Raw genomic sequence first — 17718 nt, 5'->3', positions numbered from 1 at the left:
TATCCTTGGAGGCTCTTTTCTGTCAGTTTCAATAGTACATATATCTGCAGCACTTGCTTTGATCTTTAGTACTATGTGCCAAGTATGTGGAGAAATCTAGACCTCATGAGAACAGTAGGAGAAAGGGACTTATGTTGTGAGAGGATCTGCAAAAATCATGTCCCTGCTCTTCCCACTCCTAAAACCATAAAGAAAACATTACTTGTGCTTTTTATGCATTGGGAAAAAACATAGTTACTACTGTACATTTAATTTCCATTTTTTTCTCTTAATTGCTAGACATTTTTGAGGATTTTCTGCTCCCACAGGCTAGAAAAATGCTGTAAATTTGTTTTGCTTGGTACAGATAGTATCCACACTGAGAGACATTTTCTCTTTAATTTGGTTCTCTCTTGCCATGGATAAATTTATGGCTTTGAGCTCTAGCCTTACACTTCCCAGAGCTCATCGAGATCCACAGATGGAGAAGTTCTATGCTTGAGAAGAACAAAGCTGTAAACAATTCTTTATGAAGATAGTCAGAATTTTTAAGTAGGTCTCTCAACTTCCTCTCCCCAAATTATAGGCTTATGTAGGATTTGTGCTGCACAGGGAAACCTCATGCCTTGTTCATTGTGTCATCCTGTATTACGAGGCTCTTAATTCCCTCCCAGCAGACACAAGAAAGGGGGTGAGGGTCCTAATTCTCTTTGCTCTCCACTTCCATTCCACCCCACCATTTAACTTCCTTTATTTGCCTTTTTCTCCATCAGGGTTTTATGGCAGAACACTCTTACTCTTGTTTTACCATCTGGTCTACCTTTCCTTCTCCAAATCCCTCACTTTAAAAATTATCCTCAAGTCTGATTCACTTGTGCTATTATTCACTTAATATGTGAAGTTCATATTGTTGAGGAAGATGTTTCTAGGAGTAAATTTACACCAACAGAATTTTCCAAAGGGTAACTTCTAGCTGAGGAGGGATTTCCACATAAAGTTCTGCTCTTTCTTAATTCTTAGTGATATTTATGGCTCAGATAAGCTCTTGGAGGGCAGGAATGGCCCTACTCTGCAGAATAAAAACCTAGACAAAGTGTTTACTTAGTTAGGCACAGTGTCTTCTAGGCACCGATTAATCTGAGGCAGGACAATGCTGGAAGCTCGGACTCTAGTTGTTGGATAGACTGGCCATTTAAATACGATAAATAGAAAGCAGAAAGGAAATCATCAATTAGGGATCTGCCCCTGCTGTCTCTGACACCCTTAAGGGCCACTCCTACGGATGCCCAAGGGGCAGGCAGTGGGGACGGCTGCTGCCACTGGCCCCCAGCAATCTCCCTGGTCTCAGCCTCCATCCATCCAGCATAGGGTTGGGTGGCAGGCAGATCCCAGGGAGGAACTAACTCCAGGGAAGCACCTCCTGCCAGTGGGGAGGGGAGTTTTCAGCTTGTCCATGGATTCCTCAAATGCACAAGGAACACAAGCATGCGCCCAGAAGGCAGGGGGGTGGGTACAGGCAGATTCTACTTTACCTTTGCAGCTTCTTCCATCCTCCTGCAGAATGTAGCCTTTCGGGCAAGAACACTGGAAACTCCCTTCTGTGTTTTTGCAGATAAAATTGCAGGGTTTGGGGGCCTGGTTGCACTCATTCAGGTCTATGATCAAAGAGAGACAGTGTGACTACCCACCCTAAAATGATGTTCAGTACCCATGGGGTATAACAGAGAATTTTAGCTGTGAGAAAAGAAAAGGTAAACTCTGTGTAGTCTTTGATCATTGTCTTACATTTTCCTGTGAAATTACATAGGCCTTTTAGAGTTTCAGCTTGGGGATTTAATATTTTTTCCCAAAATGTCTAATTTCCACTCAGGATAAATCTGAACATCAAAAATACAGCACTTACCTATGCAGGAAGTTCCAGTTATATCTGTAGTGTAGCCAGTTTTACATATGCAATGATATGATCCTCTGTCATTGATACATTCCCCGTTTCGGCAAACATCATGAATAACCTTGCATTCGTCAATATCTGTTAATTTAATAGTCAGAAGTTAAAATAAGAAAGACGTTATAAAATGGACAACATTGATATGTAGATGTGATGTCACTGTAAATACTAATAAACTGTGTTACTACATTATAGACCTAAGAAATTAAGCCAAAGGGATGACAGCATAAATTTCATATGTAATGGTAACTATACCAAAAGGCAAATGAATAACTGCATCGGATGAGAGTACAGTAACTAATCAGGCTAGGGGAACGCTTTAAAAAGAATTGGGAGGCACCTGGGTGGCTCAGACAGGGAAGTGTCTGCCTTCGGCTCAGGTTTGAGCCCTGCGTCAGGCTCTATGCTCTTAGCTGGAGCCTACTTTGGATTCGGTCTCTCCCCCTCCCTCACTCCTGCATGCATGTGCACACTCTCTCTCTCTCTCAAAAAATAAACATTAAAAATTAAAAAAATAATTGTTTTTCTAAACTTACAGTTTTCCCCTCTGGGTCTATAGAACAATCATCTCATCCAGACATATTTAGCTCCTCGCTCTATCTCATGCCATCAAGTAAGCTTGATCCATAAATGGATCATAGCAGTAGATTCTTTTGACAAAAGAAAAAAAATTCCATTTTTTCCCCTAATATTGCCTGTCCAGAATAAGGAGGAAGGTTCCTTTCTATTCTTCTTGTTGTATTTAAAGTTAATCCCCCAAAATATCAAACTGCCTAATATCAGGGAAATGGGAGCAAACATTCTTTGGTAAGGGAAGCACTAAGGCTCTGGGGTGGGTCACTGGGCTGGGTTTTTGCAGCCTGATGGGGAACAGAGACCCTTAATCCCAGTTCCACCACAAGGAGAAAGACTTGGTCATCATGCACTGTTGAGCATGAAACCCACTGTCCTTCTACACTGTGACCGTTTTGTCTCCTTAGTGGCTGGTGGGCTGCCAAGGCTAAATAAGTTCTTAGCCTTTGATTTCCAAACCATTTTATTACAACAGGTGTTCTTTTTATAAATTCTTTTAGGTTTACTCTGAAATGCAATGTGCCTACTGGTTTCAAGAAGTGAATCTTCACCGTCTCATTTTCACATCCTTAGAAGAATCGTAAATTGCTTTTGGTCACCCTGCCTAAAATATCTGGCTGTGTGCCTCCACACATCCAGTTCTGTTATTCTACCTTCGGCCACATCTTTCTACTGTCAACACAACTCCTGCTTACTCTCCTTCCTCCCCTCTCGCTTGCAGTCCCTTCCCAAGGAGCTCAAAGAGTCTCTCTCCATTCTATTTCATGACCCTGAAAGCAATTGCAGTTACTGGTGAGAAGCCCAGGCCTGGAAGTCGTCTTTGGGGTTACCTCAGACACATCGACAGCCTCCCCATCCAAGCGAAAGCAGCTTGTGCTTTTCCAGAGGCAACTGTGTTTTAATTGCCAGGATATCAGCATTGTTTATACTTCTTTCATGCAGTATATTTCAGCCAATTTTATGGGTATAATACATATGGGTGGACTAGTCTTGGAATTTAGTGATCATTTATTCCAAGGTTTATCTAAAAAATTATATTCGGAGTAACCAGCAACTGACTTATAGCAAACCTCTGTTTAAAAGTTGAGGACTCCTTGTATTGCAGGGGCAGGACCCGAGCACACATAATCAGGAGCGCCAAGGACGCTCTGGCAGCCTGGCCATGGATGTCTGCAAGACTACACTAAAGGGTCTTTGTTGCTGTATAAACCATGCAACTCAGCTGAATCCCATCCTGTAGATTCCATATTCTCAACTGTTTTTCAGAAAACAGATTCCTTGCAGGTATTTTTGGACCATAAGTGAAGTACCTGCTCCATTCGTCATAAATCCTCGGCCATGCGGGCAGAGTTTTTTGAAGGCCACGGTACCCTGGAAAGGGCAAATCTCACAGTGGGGGCCCCAGCCTCTCCCGCCATCACAGCAGCACTCAGACTTGGTGACAGGGTTCCTGTTGCTCGAGCCGATCTGACACATGTTCTGGAGTACTTCCGTGAAGCAGTACCCTTCCCGGTTGTCTGGAAGGGATGTTAGATCGCAAAGAGGATTTTTAGGGAGTTTTAGGAGTGTAACAAGGTATGAAGAATTTGGTCAAACATAAAACCCAAAAAGGATATAACACTTTACCCTGGGTGAGAAGCGAGAAGGGAAAGCTGGAAACAGCAGTGAGAGAGAAAGGATGACGTCTGAGGGAAACAAGACAAGAAATTCAGTAAGTGGGCAGGAAGGCATTGGCCTGCACCAGGGTACAACTCTGTCTGCTCTCAGAAATATGGAGGCAGAGTCATGCTGCAGAGACAGGGGCAGAAAAACACATGGAATCGGACCCTGAGCACCAAGGGCTTAAAAAGGCAGCAGAGAAAGGAATTCCAAACAAGTGATTCATTGATACAATTAGCAAAGGAAGAATTTAGCTGCAGGGTGGTGCTAAGCCCCACGGACAATCACAGTCATTAAGTCATTTCCAAAATATGAACCTGCCGCAAATGTTAACCGTTTCTGTTATTCCAAATAAGTGATGTGGGTGACAAGCACCACAGAGTGAAGGTCGGGGTCACGAAAGCATCCTGTTTTCCGTGCTCACCAAGGCACTCGTCCTGAGCAGGGCTGGCCGTGAACCCGTCATTGCACTCGCAAGTGTAGCTCCCCCGGGTGTTGAGGCAACGCCCGTTCTCACAGATTCCCGGCTTGGTCTGGCACTCGTTCTCATCTGTGTGGTGTGATGGAGAGATCAGAAACAAGAGCAGTCTCCTTGACCACTTTGTACTTGGATAGATTCTTCCTTTCGAAATTTAGTTTGTGAATAGATCCCCTTCTCTCGACTCCAAAGGTACACAGAGCATTGAGCAAAAGCACCCCTTTCTCCCTATTCCGCACCAGCAAACACCCCTGCTGGGAGGCGACCGGTGCCACATACCCTTCTAGAAATGGATTTTGCACATATGAGCAAATATATATGTGTGTGCGTGTATCCACTTCCATCCCTTAAAAAACATACTTGATGGCATTTTGATGTACTTAAAGGTAGAGGGCAGCATTTTATGTACACATACATTTTTCTCTTAATAAAATTTAAAACTTTCTATATCTGTTCCTAAGAAGGATGACTTCAAGTGAAGGGAAAAATATACTTAAGATCAATACGCTAAAGAAATATTCTAATACTTCATCAGAATAATGTCTGTAATGGGTCAGTTTTGACCTCAGAGTTGTCTATACATCATCTTCTGATTCAATAGAGGTTATGTTTATTGTAATACTTCAACAGTATTATTGAGGAATAATAAATCATAATCCAGGCTCCCACGTTAAAAAAAAAAAGGCATTAAAACAAACTGGGAATTCTTAGAATTATCTGATGATTTTTAGAAAGATCATAATGTGATTTGCATCCCATGGAGAATAGTTCTGAGCCCCCAAGGCAGGGATCTCTTTATGAAAGGCAGAAAGTTCAAAGGTGACATCTGGGGTAGTGTTGAAACAGGCTAAAACTCCCAGTGCCCACGTCGCCCCCAGACCAATTAAATCGGAATGTCTGGAGTGGGAGCTGAGTTCTCCAAGTGATTCCAATGTGCACCTGAGGTTGAGAACCACTGAACCTGGAAGATCTAGTGAATGATCTTAAGTCCAAACACTTTTCCTGTGCTTTTAAAGTCTGTCTGCTAATCATTGTTTAACTCTGTACCTTACAGGGTAAGGGGACAATGAGGTTCTTGAGCTTCTTGACTGACAACATAAGATTTATTCTCCCGGTGTCACTGATTATTAAAATTGAAAAGGATATATGTGGGAATCATGATTTTCTCATAATTTTCTCCTGTATTCGTGGTCTAACGCAGAGGTCTGACATTTTTCTCTAAGTTTTAATAATACTTAGCATTACTGTATCATATAGGGTAAATATTTTAGGGTTTGCAGGCCATGTGGTCTCCGTTGCCTTCACTCTATTCTGCTTTGCCATTATGACATGAAAGCAGCCACAGACAATATCTAAATGAATGGTTACAGCTATGTTGCAATATGACTTTATTTACAAAAATAGGTGGCAGGCTGCCAGGCTGCCAGGCTGTATTTGACCCTCCAGCTGTAGTTTGCCAATCCCTGGTCTGAAGCTGTGATTTTTCAGTGCAGGATCCACACTGCAATCACCTAGGAAGCTTTAAATAATACCAGTGCCTGGACCTCACTCTAGACAAGAACAGATTCTCTGCACAAAGATCCCACTGGTGTAGTGAGATTTCTGGTTCAGAGGGACCTGGCATCTGTAATTTAACACCAGGGTGCTAATAGCAAATTTGGGTCAACAGAAAGACACTCCAATGTGGTAAAGACAACTGATCCTTAAAACAACAAAAAGGTATAAAAAGTAAAGGAGTATAGTCTGGGTGGCTAAGTCACTTGAGTGTCTGACTTCATTCTGGCTCAGGTCATGGTCCCAGGGTCACGGGATTGAGTCCAGTGTCAGTCTCTGAGCTGAGTGTGGAGCTTGCTTAAGATCTCTCTCCCCCTCTCCTTTGGCCTCTCCCCTGCTCGTGAACACGCTCCCTCAAAAACTAACAAACAAATAAATAAATAAATAAATAAATAAATAAATAAATAAAGGAAAGGAAAGAATTAGAGGAAACACCTGGTGCCAAATCCTGGCAGCAAAATGAGCTGAGAAAGTTGGCAAAGGCCAGCTCAGAGGCAGTGTTCATGGAATCCATCGATAATCAAGAGCCAAGGGGATCTCCAAGGAAAATCTTGACATGAGGTAAGTGAGGCAAGATGGTTCTGGCCATAGGAACACACTGCCCACAGGGACTCAGAACCCAAGTCCCTTCTGTCTTTGGTCACTTCTGACTCCTGCATTGCTCCTTTGGCGGTGACTCTCTTACCTACACAGCCCTCTCCATCAGGCCTCCTCTGGTACCCAGGCCCGCAGATGCAGATGTACGTGCCGATGAGATTCTTGCACTCCATTTGCTTCTCAGCACAGTCATGCTTTCCCTCCTCACATTCATCCTCATCTGGAAAGAACGTACCACCACAAATTATAAAAGAAGCTGCGTTAACTTCTGGCCTTTTAAGCATGAAATGGTCTCAAGCAGTCAGGTTTCATTTATGCTACTTCAGTGTTAACCTGTTTCCTTTTTCACTGTGGGTGCTGGCCCCCTAAGATTGGGAAGGAGTCTTCTAACCACCTTTAAACTTGATGAAGAAACTATTCCCCAACGATAACCTCTTCAAAGACAGGAAGCATGGCTAGTAATTCATTTTGATGAATTCAACTAAAAAAGGTCTTCTACAAATCTTTCATAATAGAATAATAGCTATAACAGGATTATAATTACAATATGTTTTAAGAAGCCAAAGCTTCCATTATATATAATTATAATGACAGCATAATATATTGGATGATATTTTTATATAATGTTAATTAGTGTGGTATAATATTAGAAGAGTCATGGCATAATGAAAGCTTTGGTTTTTATACTTTGAGGAAAAGGCAAGCATTCACAAAAATCATATTCTCTATGGTTCTTCCTTCATTTCCTTTTTCCTGGTGCGGAGGGGTCTTCCTCATTGCTTATTGTCCTCTTGCATTTCCCTCTACTTATCTGTCTCTTTTACGTGGTCTGGGCTGCAAAATTTGGATTTATCACGCATGTAATGTAGAGCTCTTAGTTAGGAAATCTTTTCACCTTCAAGAAAAAATTGTATTTAACCCTTCTGGAGAGAACAAGTATCTGCTTACTGAAGACCTTGGAGGAGCATATCAGTGCTCTTCAAGGAGCCCCATGACTTATCCAACTTCATATTGCAGAGCCTGCCTAGCCCAGGGCCCCAGTAATTACAGGGTTCAGTCAGCATTATTCATGGAAATCTTTAAAGTATATTCCATATGCTATCCCCATTCTTGGACTACAACATCCCTTAGTGATGGGGACTTTTAAAGAAGTATTTAATTAATATTATCATACTCCTTCGTGTTCTCAATTCTCACTTACCACAGCAAAATACAATTATTTATATCTCTCAACCTCATGTTGAGCTTCTTGATTGTGAGTAAATGTCTTTTTCTGTTTGTATCTTTGCATCTTACAGACAGTCTGACAGGTCAGAGGCATGCAATGCATAGTGAACTCAAAAAGCTCTTCAGGGAGGCCCCTAACTAAGCTTGATGATGCTTAAAGCTATAGTTCGGGAAGAAAGGAGCTGATAATGACCCCCATATTGTCCACGGACTACGGGAGAGTTCCCTGATTCCAAGCCTTCCTCTACTAACAGAGGCTTTGGGGAGACATTTTCCGTATAGAGAGAGTTAGAGCCCCCCAGCTTAGATGACCTTTAATGTGGATGTCTCACCTTTGCACATCCTTCTGTCTTCTCTCAGGACATATCCAGCGGGACATTTGCATTCATATGATCCGTAAGTGTTTACACACCGGAAAGCACAGAGCAGAGGATTCTGGGCACACTCGTTTATATCTGCGGCAGAAGGTAGCATGAAAATCATGGATCGTGGGCATCAACCAGAAAAAATCTATTTTTATTACAGTTGAAATGTTTCACTGTCATCAACATGGATGCACCAAGGAATCTCTGGTTTTCAGAGAATCATAAAAGGAGTTGGTTATTTTACAGTTGGTATATGGGCAGAGTGAATATGTATCTTGGTGCTCCTAGCACAGTCCCAGTTCAGGCTTTTTGTCCCGACATGATTACCAGTGTTATTTAGATGGATAAGAAATTATAGGCCACCCTACATATAGGGAGCTTTTCTGAAATGCTGGTTTTGAAGGCTTATGTTGACCACTTGCCACTCCCTAAAGTCACGTAGGATGGGGACCAGCTTTACTCCATTTGGTCAAAACAACTGCCAAGTCAGCTGCAGTCAGAACTGAAGCAGACCCATCTGATATCGTTAATTAACCGCCTCCCCTTCCCCATATAAAAGAGGCTCCTGTGAAATAACAGTGATTCCTGTGCCCAAGCAAATGGTGTTCTGAATGATTTTACACTTATGGAGATGCTTAGTGTACACTGATGCTTGTAAAAGCCTTAAATAGGAATAACTTTACTATTAATAGATAAAAGTGATTTTTACAGATTTCATTGTTTGGACCCACTGGAATGTGTTTTGCAAAAGCAGGGTCAAAGTGCACCATCTTGATTATCATGTTTCCTTTGAAGTCTAATGATACTGACTGAGAACATCAGTGAGACCCCAGATCATATTTAGTCATAGCCTTTAAAGATTCACCAACAACTATGACAATGGTATTGGCAGGTCATATCTCTGAAGAAAGGCTCACTTTCATGCCATTTTTATTATCTACCTTCACCTCACCTTCATTCTCTTCTGTGACCAGTGGTTCTTGACTTGACAGTGTACCAGAAATTAACTGCAAGGCTGCTAGGCTCCACTCTTCAAGTTTCTGATTCAGGAGGTTTGGGAGGAGGCCTGAAAAACTGTATTCCTACCAAGTTCCCAGGTGATGCTGATGTGGCTGGTCCAGGGACCATCCTTTGAGATCCACTGTTCCAGACACCCCCTCTCTTTACATTCTCTCCATGCATCTATCCTACTAGGCACACTGGCAGATGCTTACAGGATATAGGCAACCTCATGTGCTGTGATTGCCCCCAGACGGCTACACAGTGTTGGTGGTTATGTCAGTGTACAGACGTTTCAATGAGGAGAAAAGAAAAAAGAAAGGGAGCATGGGAGATAAAGGAAGAAAAGGAAGGGGAAAATGGAAAATAAGAAAGAAGGTAGCAAACAAGACAGGCGTTATATCCAAATACTAGTGGTGGGGAGACACCAATAGGAACTCTGCGTGACAGGCAGCATCATTTGTGCCACGAACCACCTCCACCTTTTTCAGGAGAAACGACGGCTCAGCCCATCAGGCCCAGATGTTCTTTATTTGTACACCCTGGGTGGTATTTAATATCAAGAACCATAGTCAGCCAGCTATTGTCTCCATGATCAGAACATGTAACCAACTATTCTGCATAGAGGCTTACCTTCACAAGTCATCATTGGACCAGGCTCAAATCCCTCCTCGCAGGTGCATTCAAAACCCCCAATCACATTCTTGCAGGTGCCGTTTCCACAGGGATTGCCCACGGAACATTCATCAGTATCTGCAAGTGACCAAGAGCATATTCAAAATATGACGAATGAAGAAAAAAATTAGCTTGGACTCAAACAATCCATTTCACTCTATCAGAGTCCTTTGATCTGTAGCATCTTGTTTTATTCTCATTCTGTCTTTGCAAGGAAGGAGTGCACATGTCTTATCTCCACAGATTTATAGCTGTGAAATTTGACCTGCTAAGTAACAGTGGCACTAACAGTGACAGTATCTGGGCTTCCAGCCCTCATAGTGCTCTTCTCTGTGAGCTTTTCCAGCTTCCTGTATTATGAAGAGGTAAGCCTACTGGGAATAGATGCTCAAAGGGTTAAAAAAAGGCTTCTCTCACAAGTCAAAAGTTTTCACTTATATAAAGCTAGAAATATATCTCCAGTTTGGCCCTACATTACATCATTCTCCAAGAAGCCTTAAACATGATGGATTTTTGCCAGATATAAAATAGAAGACTAAGCTTACACAAAGCAGGAGACCAGAGGTTAAGAAAAATTAATACACTGGATAAAATCAAGATTCAAACAGATTTTTTGTTGATTCTGTTGAAACCAGATGGTTTACGTCAGGCAGAAGAAAAGCTACAAAGAAATATGTTTAGGGTACGATCTCTGTAAACAACTGTGGAGAGAGATCTCTAAACAACTGTGGAGAGAGAACAAGTCTTACCAAGGAGGTCTAAAAAATACATATGCTTCCCAACTCATCTATCTACAACACTGACTGTTTTTCTGACCTATCTCTTGAGGAGAATGTCTTCCTCTGGGAAAGGGAACTTTTTGAAAAACAACATTATTATTTTAGCCATCTAGAACCCAGAATAGTAATGGACTGCCATCACGGTTACATTTCGTGTTGGGTTCTGAGTCAAAAAGTGAAGAAAGAAGGTGTGGTAGAGAGACCTGGGTGAGCGGGCTCATTTGTCATGCCCAGAGAAGCACTAACTGAAGATTCCAAAGAGAAAACATCGACAACTTTGCTTTTGTTCTGCTATGGAATTGCATTTCACTGTCCAGAATATTACATCTCTTCCAAGTTAATAAAAATCACAATATCATAAATTTTTAGAGCTGCAGGGTAAATGGAAATAAGTTAGTCTATCTGCGTAACATTATATTTAAAGGCCCAGGAAGGCTAAGGAACTTGTTTATGCCATGGCCACAGCTGTGAGGAAAGTCCTTGTGCCCTGATTCCTTGTATGGAAAGAATGCTTTCTAATGTACACAAACATTCAGCATTTATGCTATTATTAATTCAGATGAAATGGAACTGCTCTGGATATTTTATAGACCTAGACATCAAACTTGGATTCAGTTTTGAGTTGATATGGGTTAGAGCTCAAAGGTCAGACATAGGAGCCGTTCTCTGAAATTTTAAGAAAGTAAATTTACTTTCAAGAGGAGTTTACACTTGTACATAGCCTTTAGTACATTAAGCCTTACTAAATGTAATAAAATCTGGATAAATTTTGTATTTTACATATTGAGAAAATATGATTTTGACCATTAATAATCTTTTTTAAAGAATATGTTATAATGTTTTCCTTTCCACCTATCTCTTCAGATGTGTCCAGTGTCCTCCCCATCAGACTATAAGGAAGGACCATGTTGGCTTGGGTCACTGCCATAGCCCAGCAGAGTGCCGGACACATGGGCTACTCCGCTAGTAATGCTACATGACACATGAATGGACAAAGTTTATTTTTGTCCGAATCTTGGTACTTACTCTTCTTAGTGGGAATGCTACATGGCTTTATTTCTAATTTGTAAAATCCCTATGGAAGAAACCAATTTACTACTCACCTACACATTCATTCCCTTCCAGGATGTAACCAAAGGGACACTCGCAGCGATAGGAGCCATCTGTATTGATGCACTGCCCATGTTTACAGACATCTGGTTCTTTGCACTCGTCCATATCTTAAGCAAAGGATTAAAAAAAGTGAATAACAAGGTACCTTTTTCTTTTTATATATATATTTATTTATTTTATTTTTGATAGAGAGAGCAAGAGCAGGGAAGGGGCAGAGAGAAAGGAAGACAGCGAATCCCAAGCAGGCTCCATGCTATCAGCACAGAGCCCGATGCCGAGGGCAAACTCATAAACCATGAGATCATGACCTAAGCCAAAATCAAGAGTTGGGGGCCTAACCGACTGAGCCACCCAGGCACCCCCCCCCCCAGTTACCTTTTTCTAAACACAAAGGTAAATTACAATCATTTCACTGTCTAACCAATGAAATACCTAATACTACAATATCTTGTTACCATATAATATCGTAATACAATTGGTATCTAAAGACAAATAAGTAGTGCTTTATTTCCCAAGACAAATGTGAAGAAAAAAGAACAGCTGGAGAAAGGGCAGGGAAGAGGCGGGTTAAGAATACTAAAAAATGCTGAGAATCCAGTGCAGGCCACTTACCAACTGCTGAATCATCAGGCCCCACGATGATGCCGCTTCCATAGGGACAGATCTGGCGGAAGGCCTCTGTGGAGGAGATGGACGCTTGTTAATAGATCGATTGCAGTTAGCTACAGGGTGCTCCCCAAGCAGGGTGTGATGGCCAGATCGCCACCTGCTGCAGGTATTGGGAAACAACAAATGCGAAAAGCCCAGATACCAGAGTAAGTGAACAAGGCTCCCAGTGCCTACCACTTGCCCTGATTCATAGCACATTTCAGAAGGAAACAAGTACCTGGCTCTTGAGTTAAAATCCTCTCCATGAATATTTCAGGTAGACTTACGGTTAAATTAAATTGTCGTATTTTCCTGAAGAGCTACACACGATATTTCTTATTTCATGGCCAGTCTGTCCTGTGAGTAGCCCAAAGAGACATGCAGACGGTAGACATACCATCAGGTTCGGTGGGGCACAGCTCACAGGGATCACCCCAGCCTTCTCCCTTCAGGGCACAGCAGCATTCCTGTTTGGAGTGATTTCTGGATTTGGGTGATGAACATTTTCCTCCTTCAAACTTCGCGTAACAGTAGCTCATTCGCAAATCTGCAGCATAAATCCAGGAGACCTTTTAGATGCTTTCCTACTACATCATTACTGTATAGTAGTGATTGAGAAACAATCCATCTTGTTAAATCTGTTCCCTTTTCATTACAAGAGTAACACTCCGTAAGTGACCATAACAGTAACTTAGCTCAGATATTTAAAGTCATAGGTAAGCTTTGTAGTAAGATCTCATGAGTACATCTATGCGTCTTTCACGTTATTATTTCTCATTTTAGCCAATGTTTCAAAATAACCTGATGTGAATAACAAAATCCCACACTATCAAATTTCAAAGCTGACATCATCAGTGACTTCCGGGTGGGGACATGAAGAAGTGGAATCATTTACAAGATCCTTCCATTGATAGATATGCTTACGTGTGTTTTGGGTAACATTTAGCGAGCATACTAAGTTAGACCTCCCAGTTCCGGTACTTACTATGCTATTGCACTATGTTGTTTACTCTGTGCCCCCTCAGCCCTGAAACCAAGATAAAACCCCTGATTCCAAGCATACAGCAAATAAAGATGTGGCAATTTTGTGGACTGGCAAAAATACTACAATAATGGTCATTCACTGAACCAGCTACTGATATAGTTGCTGTTTACAAAATCCATGTGGGGCTTTCTGCAGGTTGTACACACACGTGCATACACACACACACACACACACACACACACACACACAGAGAAGATACATTAGGTTGTTTAGCTCAACAGAGAGGGAAGGTAAGGAGGAGGGCAGGGAGATGGGTAGATAGGAGGGAGAATAATCTTTCTTTCAAAGAATATATTTCTTTAATATTGATAATTTTTGGTGACTCCAACCTGGAAGATGAGATCTAGTTGCTACAAAATTCTCCAACAGTGCTTCACATAATTTTGGAAACTGACTTTTCCATTTCTTATAGAGCAAGTTGGGTGGCTCTAAAAAGTGAACGCATCCAAAAGCCTGGAGTGTTTCCTCTCAAATTTGACATCCAAAGCCTTGCAGACTCCCTTCTAGTTACATGGAGGCTAAAATCTGCAGGTTTTCAGGAAATGTTTTCGTATCCATTTTGAGGAATTCCCTTTTCTTTATGTACGATCAGACGATCAGGTATGCTCTCTCCTGTCACTGTTTTTCAACCCCAGGTAGCATATTATTATAGCCACCTATGCATTTCTGTTAAGACAATTTTCCAGCTTTTATGCCGTGACAAAGGAGACAGTGTAAGATAATTGAGTCGCCAAGGATCATAGCAGAAAAATTTTCATGAATTAAAGTAAAAAAATCAATTAATCAATAATATTTGCCAGGCTCTAGTAAGTCTACTTCAGTTGGCCTCCCCAATGAACTTGTTCAACTTCTTCAACCAGGTCTTCCAGATACATTTTCTTGCTAATTTTTACTCTACTTCCACATCAGTTATAGCTTGACCTAAGAAGCACCTTTCAGTGAACCTTCCGACGGTCAAGAGCACTAAGGGCCGCTCCTTGTCCTGTGACATGCCTGCCATCCAAATTTTGCTTTGCTGAGAAGTTTCAAGATTTAATAGAATACAGTTTCTCGAAGGACACGTTTTGATTTGCTTTATTCTTCAAGTTCATTGTCACATACAATGTTTCGTGTTTATTATTTAGACCTAACTGTTTTAAGGTACCATTTAGTGACTACTCACAAAAATGTCTCAACAAATATACTAAAACTTAATTGTCTCTGTTGTCTTCCACCTTATAATGTTTCTTTTAAACCTAGATAATTCTTTTCCTTTCATCATTAACCCTGTTACATAAACCAGCCCTGTCTCCCCAGTATCACTTTACCATCCCAGCTCCAGTCAAAGAACAAATCCTAGCCCTTACACAGGCTTAAACACATGAAGTGTAAACTGTACAGTGAACTTTGTTAAGTGGGAGTGGCTCCTTCATAGCTGTGGCCTTCGGATGCCAGGATCTGTTCACCTGAGTCTTATCACAGTTGTTCCTTCAAAAACTTTATCTGTGATTCTGTGGAATTTTCTCATTTCATGGGCAAGGGACGCCTGACTCCTAATTTGTCATCTTTTAAGTAAAACTCAGCTCTTAAATCCGTGACTTCAGCAAAATCTGTGCCCTGTGGGAGAGTTACATTTGCTTGTGGTGGTTCTCTAGATTTGGTTTATTAATCAAAGGTGCCTTGCATTGGGCAAGAGAGCTGTGCTCGCCCACACACTTTAACTAGGACTCACTAGGATGCCTGTTTACCAGTCCATCTGCAAAGAGCCCCTAATGACCTTTGAAATTTCATCAGAACTACAAAAGTCACTTTCCCTGCTTGCATTCCTCAATTCTGGCTCTGCCTCTTGGAGCTGAGCGTGTGGCAGGGCTGCTCACAGCTGGGCTGATTCTTCCTGCAGCGTTAGCCTGCTCTGTGACAGGCCAGTGCAAATTGAATTAATAGCCTCTGAGTTTCCTCTGGCCTGCCACATCGGCAGATTCACACCTGGTTTCTCACTGCTTTCTTTCCAAACTTGGGCCAAGCCAAAGGCACGCAAAAACAAGGGAGTAGGACTCAGAATTTATCTGGCTGGTCTGTACCATAACAGAATATCTGCTTGAATCAACTATCACCCCACCCACAGGCCTGAAATCCATGTGGGCTTCTGACAGCCACCTACGAGATCAAACCAACCCGAGAGGTCTCAAATTCCCTTCACACTTCTAAATATTGGATAACAAAAGGGCCAGTTGAATGGTGAAAAGTTAATCAAGAGTCTATGAAAGACTCAGAAACTAATGAAACCTTGTTATATATTTAGTACGATTGGTTGGGTAGGTATTATTATGGTTGTTTAAAATGAAGAAACTGAACATCCCAAAGATCAAATGACTTGCCTAGGCTGCAGACGGCTAAGCTGAGACCCCAAACTCAAATTCTGGCATCTGAAATGATCTCCCTTGCCTCTTATTTAGTAATATGGAAGCAAAAGATAACAAAACAACCAAGAAGGAAAACCTGAACTGTAAAACAACAAACCACAACAAAGCCCTGAGGTAGAGGGGAGAAATAAGTATGTTTATATGGGGCTTTCTGTTCAAAATTCATTATACTAGTATGTATAAATGGATAGACACACACCGTTGCATTGTTTACTAAAATCTAAACGGTTTTCTGGGATATAATAGACTGTGTTATGCTTAAGTTCAGGCTTCCTTTTTTCAAGGTTCACAAGTATTACTCCTGAAAACAGACAATGCCCCGGCAAGAATCCTGGCCAGTTCAAGTTTATTTTTCTGTGTTCTTAGAAAACGTGTGATATAAGGGTTGGGCATTATATCCTGGAAGCATATGGACTGATCTGCATTGTTTGTTTTTGTTTTTTTTTTTCTGAAATAGTTTATTGTCAAGTTGGTTTACATATAACACCCAGTGCTCATCCCAACAAGTGCCCTCCTCCATGCCCATCACCCCCTTCCTCTCTCCCCCACCCCCATCAGCCCTCAGTCTGTTCTCAGCATTTCAAGAGTCTCTCACGGTTTGCCTTCATCCCTCTCCCCAACTATTTTTCCCCTTCTTCTCCCGCATCGTCCTCCGTTAACCTCCTCCTAATCCACCTATATCTGCAAACGTATGGTATTTGTCCTTCTCTGCCTGACTTATTTTGCTCAGACTTTAGCCTCTACTACAAAGCTGTCATCATCAAGACAGTATGGTATTGGCACAAAAACAGACACATAGACCAATGGAATAGAATAGAGAACTCAGAATTGGACCCACAAATGTATGGCCAGCTAATCTTTGACAAAACAGGGAAGAGCATCCAATGGAAAAAAGACAGCTTCTTTAACAGATGGTTCTGGGAGAACTGGAGAGCAACATGCAGAAGAATGATCTGCATTTTTTGGACTGAAAGTCTCAAGTCTGGCCCACATTTACACAAGTCACCTCTTCAGAGGCAGAGACCAGGTAGCAGAATGTCCCCCAGGCTCTGCAGTATTCAGTGGCTCATGGCTGATCCTCCACTGACTGACCTATCAGCATCCGTGTTCTTAGGGGGAGAGACAGGTTCAAGTGCCAGGGCAGTTGTTGTACAAGCAACCATAACTTGATGGATGAGTTTTCAACCTTAAAAGTAAAAATGAACCTTCTGACATATGGTAATCATTAGACCTCTGAGTGAATGAAAACTCTCCATCTTCTCTTTCACAAAGAATCAAGGCTTTGCCATGTTTAAGAAAGTGAAACCACAACAAATAAACACAGAGTAATGAAAGTCTAAAGCCTTCAAAGGCAGTTACCTTGGCACCTTCTTCCAGTGGAGGACAAGGAGAATCCATCTGGACACAGACACTTGAAGCTGCCTTCAGTGTTACTGCATGTGCCCAAGGCACAAATTTCTGGCTCTTCAACACACTCATCAATATCTAAAAGAATTAACATGTGTCAAAGCCACAACACAATGGAGACACCATCAGATACCAACTGCAAAGTGTAGAAGTACAAAGTGCAATTCTTCCAATAATGACTTTTCCTGTATCATCATGCTGAGTCAATTCTAGGCTGTGATATCTTTTTTAAAAATTAATCTTGAAAATTCTTGTTGTAAAAATGGAATC

General features: G+C 41.6%; 1 protein-coding gene across 1 annotated transcript in view; it reads right to left on the bottom strand.

Annotated features, from left to right (window-relative positions):
• FBN1 (fibrillin 1) overlaps positions 1 to 17718 on the bottom strand; it is a 240142-nt gene that overhangs the window by 13148 nt on the left and 209276 nt on the right. The window contains 11 exon segments of the mRNA XM_039218035.1: positions 1512 to 1634; positions 1883 to 2008; positions 3811 to 4017; positions 4584 to 4709; positions 6877 to 7008; positions 8348 to 8470; positions 10013 to 10132; positions 11937 to 12053; positions 12559 to 12624; positions 12992 to 13141; positions 17401 to 17526. Coding sequence (XP_039073966.1) covers positions 1512 to 1634; positions 1883 to 2008; positions 3811 to 4017; positions 4584 to 4709; positions 6877 to 7008; positions 8348 to 8470; positions 10013 to 10132; positions 11937 to 12053; positions 12559 to 12624; positions 12992 to 13141; positions 17401 to 17526 — 1416 coding nt within the window.

The sequence above is a fragment of the Hyaena hyaena genome, unplaced genomic scaffold, assembly GCF_003009895.1.
Source record: "Hyaena hyaena isolate Hyena2069 unplaced genomic scaffold, ASM300989v1 scaffold_730, whole genome shotgun sequence".
NCBI classification, from domain to species: Eukaryota; Metazoa; Chordata; class Mammalia; order Carnivora; family Hyaenidae; genus Hyaena; species Hyaena hyaena.
The sequence above is the reverse complement of the archived record's forward strand: the minus strand, read 5'-3'. Positions and strand labels throughout refer to the sequence as shown.